Genomic DNA, 6332 nt, shown 5'->3' with positions numbered 1-6332 from the left:
GTAAAAACCTAGATCTCCTTCTTTGTTCGAGGGACTTTCATCTCCAATAGCTCCCTTTTCTTGTCAGGGTTGATTTCTATTCACCTATGTGTCACCATGAAGCCTAAAAATTTCTCTGCAGAGATACCAAACACGCATTTGGAAAGATTTAATTTCATTTGATACTTGCACAGCAGTTCGAATATTTTCTTCAAATCCTTGCAATGTTCCCCTGCTTTGAGACTTTTGACATATTTTAACTGTTATTTGATTTAATAACAAAAAATGATCGTTTGTTAAATTAGGTTTTCAATCTATTTTTATTTGAAAATATTAATTAAGCGGATTGCTGCTTTTTATATATGTAATTTTCTATATAATTTAGGACGACCTTAAGTTATTCATGTGACAAAATTTTCGATACACTCTAATTTAGAAAATTTTATGTGACAAGTTGACCCGCCCAACCCGACCCACGAATAACTCGACCCGGTTTGTCGAATCGCCGCGCTAGACCGCAAGGTCAGCAACAATGCCTGGGGACTGGGGTTTACTTCATTCCGCTGCGACGCTCAGTTCTTTGAGCCATTAGCAGGGAACAGTGCAGAAGAAGGGAGAAGCTGAGAAAGATTCAACCAAAGGTCGCCGTGGAAGGTGAAAAGTCCGGGGGACGGAGCGGAGGTGATGGAGGTTGAGGTAGACGAGAAAGAACTGAAGGCCGCCGGAGCTGAGCTGCTGCCAGACGGACGCCGTGGACTTCGTATTCACGGTTGGGAGATCGAGTCTTGCAAGCGATCCATTCTCAATTCCCTCCAACTCCAACAGTATTCTCTCTCTCTCTCTCTCTCTCTCTCTCTCTCTCTCTCTCTCTCTCTCTCTCATATTTCCATTTAAGGTCTTTCTGGTAATCAATGCTCAATGTTCATGCTATTGAAATCTGTGTTTGAACATTTATTTTTAATCTCATGGAAGGACAATTTAGTTTGGTTCTTTGTGCCTAGCGTTTAAGAAATAGCAATGGAGAAGCAAAAGAAATGTAGTTTTTGTTTTAGGGCGAAGATTATAAAAAGAAAACTTTTTGCTCTTCTAATTCAACTCAAACTTTAATTCAATAAAAGAAAAACCAGTGTGGATTGGAGAAAATGCAGTACAATATTTTATTGAGTTTTCTCCAAATTCGCGCTAAACCCAAAATCCAAAAATCTATGCCCCAAATACTACTAAAGAGTTCAAAGTGATGAGGATAAAAATAATTTTTTATTGAAAAGCCAAAGGGTCAAGGAGGGTAGTTAAAGCCTAAGACTCGTTATTCATAGCGGGAAGGTATAAAAGCTATAAAGGGTAATAACTGGTATAACCTATCCTGGGTAATGAGGCTCCTTAATTGTGAGGGCTCTTTATCTCAGGAGGTCTTGCCTGTAAAAGGGGGAGAATTATCTTGCTCAGGTATGCAGATATTCTTACGCTCACTTTGCTGCTGCTAACCTTGAGTTTCTTCTCTCGGCTTAGGCATCCGAGTGCTCCCTTTGAGCATACCTTGGGTCCTCCAAGCATTTCTTGTTCATTTTTTTCAGTATTCGATCGTGGTCCTTATTTTTTCACAGCGCACAAAGTATCAAAATATGCTGTGTTTTACCATAAAAACACTTTTGCTATCTTGTTAATTATTAATTATTAATTTTTATAATATTGCTTTTTTGAAACAATAAATTTTATATTTTATGATTTTACAAAATTTGTTATACCTATTTCTCCAATGAAAGTATTATTATCTTTTTTAGCAACATATATAAAATAGATTATTATAATATTGTGTTTTGTGAAACTTATGAGCTAAAAACTCATAAAAAATTTATTTTCTTTCCATGTTTCAATAAATTTTCCCAAATTTTGTTTAATTTGATATTTTACACATGTGCACACACAAACGTATATTCGTATGTTTGTACGTACATACATATGCACGTACATATACACCATTTAATTAAAAAATATTCTTTACATTGTTGTTGACACTAAAAATCAATCCCCCCATCTTTGCATTCACAAATCGTTAGTGATCACCTCTAACCAAAGGAGACCAATGAGCTTGGGAGACCCCTAATGGCCTCTAGGGCCTTCTCGGTCTCGCAAGTCGAAAATATGATGAATATATAAGTAATTGTAATCATAATGTCTTAGAGAGGCCCTTACCTACTCTTGATGATCTCTTATAATTCATGATGATTTCCTTTATTAAATGGCTTTCAAGCCATTGTGGAACATTGGATGATTTTTAACCCACATTCCTCCCACTCCTAAGCTTGAGAGAAAATCTTTAGGGTTTAGGAGTAAATGGACTTTTTATGGGGCCCTGTAGCCCAGATACTCCACTTCTTTTTTTCGTTGTTAGGCTCTTGAGCCTCCTCGAGCCTTGGAGTCAAGGTGCCCTCACTTTTTTTCTCTTTTTTTATTTTTTTTTTGGGGGGGGGGGGGTGGTTGTTGGGCGTGGGGCTTGCCACCTAGAACCTTTTTTTGACTTTATTGTTGGGCCTCCTTAGGCCTTGGAACTGAGGTGCCACCTCCTTTCTAATTTAATTTTATTTTTTTCCATTTTTGGGCCCCCTTAGGTCATGGAGTTGAGGTGCTCCTACCTCCTTTTCCCCTCATTATTTTGCCTCCTTGAGGCTTGGAGTTGAGGTGTCACTCTCTCTTCTTGGGCATTTCCCAAGGTATCCTTGAGTCACCCAATGTTCCATGGAAGTATTTGGGCACTTGGAGAAGCTTATGAGAGATTTCTTGTGCTCTGGCTATAGGGAGGACAAGAGGGATCACCTTGCTAGTTAGGAGGCAGTGGGATGCTTGAGGGAGTAGCATTGTTACTCAAGAGATCCCCTAGAAATTTGTTTCACAAGTTTTGGTTTCCCCTTATTCGTTTCACTGTTGGCAATGTCATAGGTGATAGGGTTTGTTTTTGGGATGATATTTGGGTGGGTGAGACTTCATTGGAATTTTTAGTGCCTCAATTGTATATGTTGTCTTCCATCCATAACGTGCCAATTTCAAAATTCATTTCTTTTGAGGGGGTGGCTTTGTGTCATGGGACTTCATGTCCATTTTTTTTTTATCAAGTTTGAATGAGAGAGAGGTGGATGAATTTGCTTGTTGAGTGTTTTGAATTCCTTCAATCCTAATAGGAGTGGGGATGCTAGGCTTTGGAGTGGGGCCTGTTCAAGATCTCTTTCTTCGAGGTATTTTCTCATTCATCATACAAAATATCTAGGCCCCTGTTTGGGAGCACTTACAAAAAAAGTGCTTATAGCACTTATAACTTAAAATAAGTACTTTTACAAAAAAAGTGGCGTTTAACTTGTACTACAACAAACAGTTATTGAAAAAGTGCCTTCTAAGAACCACTTTTTTAGAACTATTTAAGTGAGTTTTGAAAAGCAATCTGAGATAGCTTTTTGGTCACTTATAAGTGGTCCTTTTCATAAGAAGGGTCAATTTTGTAAATATTAGAAAATTTAGTGGCTATTTTATATTTTAAAAAAATACATGAGAAGGTAATCATATATTATTTTTATAATGTATTGTAATATATTAATTATTAGTGAAACATGATTCAATTATGAAATGAAGAAGAAGAACCATCTATAAATTTAAATTAATATTAAAAAGTAAAAATATTAATTTAGTTAATAATATTATTTTAACATAAATTAATATGATAACCATATGTTATAAACATAAATTAAGAACAAGATTATTGTTAGTAAAAAAATAATATTATATTCTTTTTACTTAGTAAAAATGTTAAAATAACAACAACAACAACAAAACCAAGCCTTAGTCCCACTAAGTGGGGTTGGCTATATGAATCCTTTTCCGCCAATTTATGTGATCATGGACCATTTCTTTTGATAGTTTCAAGGATATTAAATCCTTACTCACTATCTCCTTCCAAGTTATTTTAGGTCTACCCCTACCCCTTCTACTGCCCCCCACAGTAACTAAGTCACTCTTCCTTACAAGTGCACTATAAGGCCTATGTTGCAAGTGTCCATACCATTTGAGTTTTTCCTCCCTTATCTTATCTTCTATAGGAGCTACACGTAACTTACCACGAATATATTCATTTCTTAATTTATCTTTCAATGTTATACCACTCATCCATTTAAGCATTCTCATCTCGGTAACTTTTACTTTTTGGATAGTATGTTTCTTTGTCGCCCAACATTCCGATCCATATAGCATAGCTGGTCTTATAGCTGTCCTATAAAACTTCCCTTTCAATTTTAAGGGTATTCTACGATCACATAGCACACTTGAAACACTTCTCCATTTTACCCAACTTGCTTTAACTCTATGCATTACATCATCTTCAATTTCTCTTTCAGCTTGCATAATAGATCCAAGGTATCGAAATCTACAAGTGCTATTAAATAAATTAGAATTTCAAATTTAATTAATAATACTATTTTTATCATAATTTAATATGATAGTAATATGTTATAAATATACATTAATAAAAATGATTATTATTAATTAAAAATAATAATCTTATAATATTTTTAATAGAAAATATTTAAATTTTTATTATAAATATTAAAATAATTATTAATGAAAGTGTTAGTTAACAAATCTTAATATTTTTTTATTTAAAATATGTTTAAAACTAATCATATAATACTCTATAATAAAAGTAAGTATCCAAATACCATTTATTTTAAATACAACCAAACAACACTTAAACCTTTCAGCACTGATTAACTTCAGCACTTCTTTTAAAAAACACTTCTGCATAAGTGGTTCCAAACAATCGCTAAAACCTAGTTCATTCCACAAGGTTGTGTGGAAGGCTAAAACCCCATTTAAGATTTGAGCTTTCATTTGGTCTTTGATTCTCAATAGGATTAACCGGAATGACTTGCTTTAGATTAGGAGGCCTCACAAGGCTCTTAGGCTAGATGTATGCATTATGTGCCATGAGGAGAATGAGACTAATCTTTTTTTTTTTTCTTTTGCACTGTGGGATGGAAAGATTTTTGTGAAACAATCTGTTCTGCGGTTTGGATGGCTCCGCAAACTGTTCATGAATTTATAGTGGTGCACTTTGGGGTTTTGGAAGGGATAGAAGAAATTTTTGGAATTGTGCTATTTTTTATACGTTGTGGATACTGTGGGTTGAAAGGAATGCTGGATTTTTAAAGACCAAAGGCTCCTCTGACTTTGATTTGGGAGAAAGTTACCTTTTTGGGTTCCTTTTGCACTCATTCTTTTTGTTGTTTTGAGGGTCTCTTGTTGCCTGATATCCATGGGGACCGGAAGGCAGCATTGATGTAAATTCTTTTTATTTTTTTACTTTTCTATTTTTCATTCTTATGGATGACACCTTCTCTTCCTCACTATGTAATTGTTCTTGTTCTTGCTTTAATGAAAATTTTGCTATCCTTTTTTTTTTGGTACTTGCTTATTTTACCAAGTGAGCCAATTTGGCATTGGCCCTAGACATATTTGGCCTTTTATGCCTAGCTATTTTGCTAAGTGGGCATATTGGCCTTTTGTATTTTTGTGCTTGATCATTATACTAGGTTGGCCTAGTTGGCCTTTTGTGTTTTGTACTTGGTCATTTTACCAAGTGGGCCTATTTAGCTTCTTTTACCTAGTCATTTTGATAGGTGAGCCTATTTGAGCTTTGGTCACTCTACCAAGTAGGACTATTTTGCCTTCTGCGCCGTTGTACTTTGTCGTCTCACAGAGTGGCCCCTTAGGGCTCAATCTTCACGACCTGGAAAGTGGACAACCTCTTAGGGATAGCCCTCCTTTTTGGTATTTTCTTGCCCATGAGTTGCTAAAAGAGAAAATGCGTTCTCACAAATATGTTAAAGTGTTGTTTTGATAATGTGTGTTTATCAATTTTTTTTGTTTTTATTTTCATTTTTGCAATATGTAATTTTTGTGACCGTTTGCCTTTCTCTATTCATATATGGGTGTTGCCTATCAACCCATTAGCTATTATTCTGTCAAGCGTATATTCATTAGCAAATTGATTGATGCATTTAAGTGTGAGTGAGGAATGTAATAAGCTGCTAGCACATACATTCTAAGGCGTGTTGCAATTGAGTTTATGCATAGAAACAATTTTTGTGAATATGAAATTTTCATGTATTCTCTTTTTTTTTTTAAACTAACAAAATATTAATTAGAGAAAAAATTACAAATGAGGGAGGACTTGGCATCCTCCAAAAAAATTAAAAAAGAATTACATCAACGCTGCCTTCCGATCCTTGTGAATATTGGGTAGCGAAAGACCCTAAAAAACCCCAAAAGAATAAGCCCCCCCCCCAGTATGGAGAAGTCTTCTAATCTTT

The 6332-nt window shown here is 35.1% G+C and overlaps 1 protein-coding gene across 1 annotated transcript in view; it reads left to right on the top strand.

Annotated features, from left to right (window-relative positions):
* Positions 1-470: 470 nt before the first annotated feature.
* LOC131155166 (TIP41-like protein) overlaps positions 471-6332 on the top strand; it is a 31450-nt gene continuing 25588 nt past the window's right edge. The window contains exon 1 of the mRNA XM_058108114.1: positions 471-803. Within this exon, the coding sequence (XP_057964097.1) occupies positions 664-803 (140 nt within the window). The 5' untranslated portion in view covers positions 471-663. The remainder of the gene's footprint in view (positions 804-6332) is intronic.

The sequence above is a fragment of the Malania oleifera genome, chromosome 5 (assembly GCF_029873635.1).
Source record: "Malania oleifera isolate guangnan ecotype guangnan chromosome 5, ASM2987363v1, whole genome shotgun sequence".
Classification (NCBI taxonomy): domain Eukaryota; kingdom Viridiplantae; phylum Streptophyta; class Magnoliopsida; order Santalales; family Ximeniaceae; genus Malania; species Malania oleifera.
This window is presented reverse-complemented; position numbering and strand designations above follow the sequence as displayed.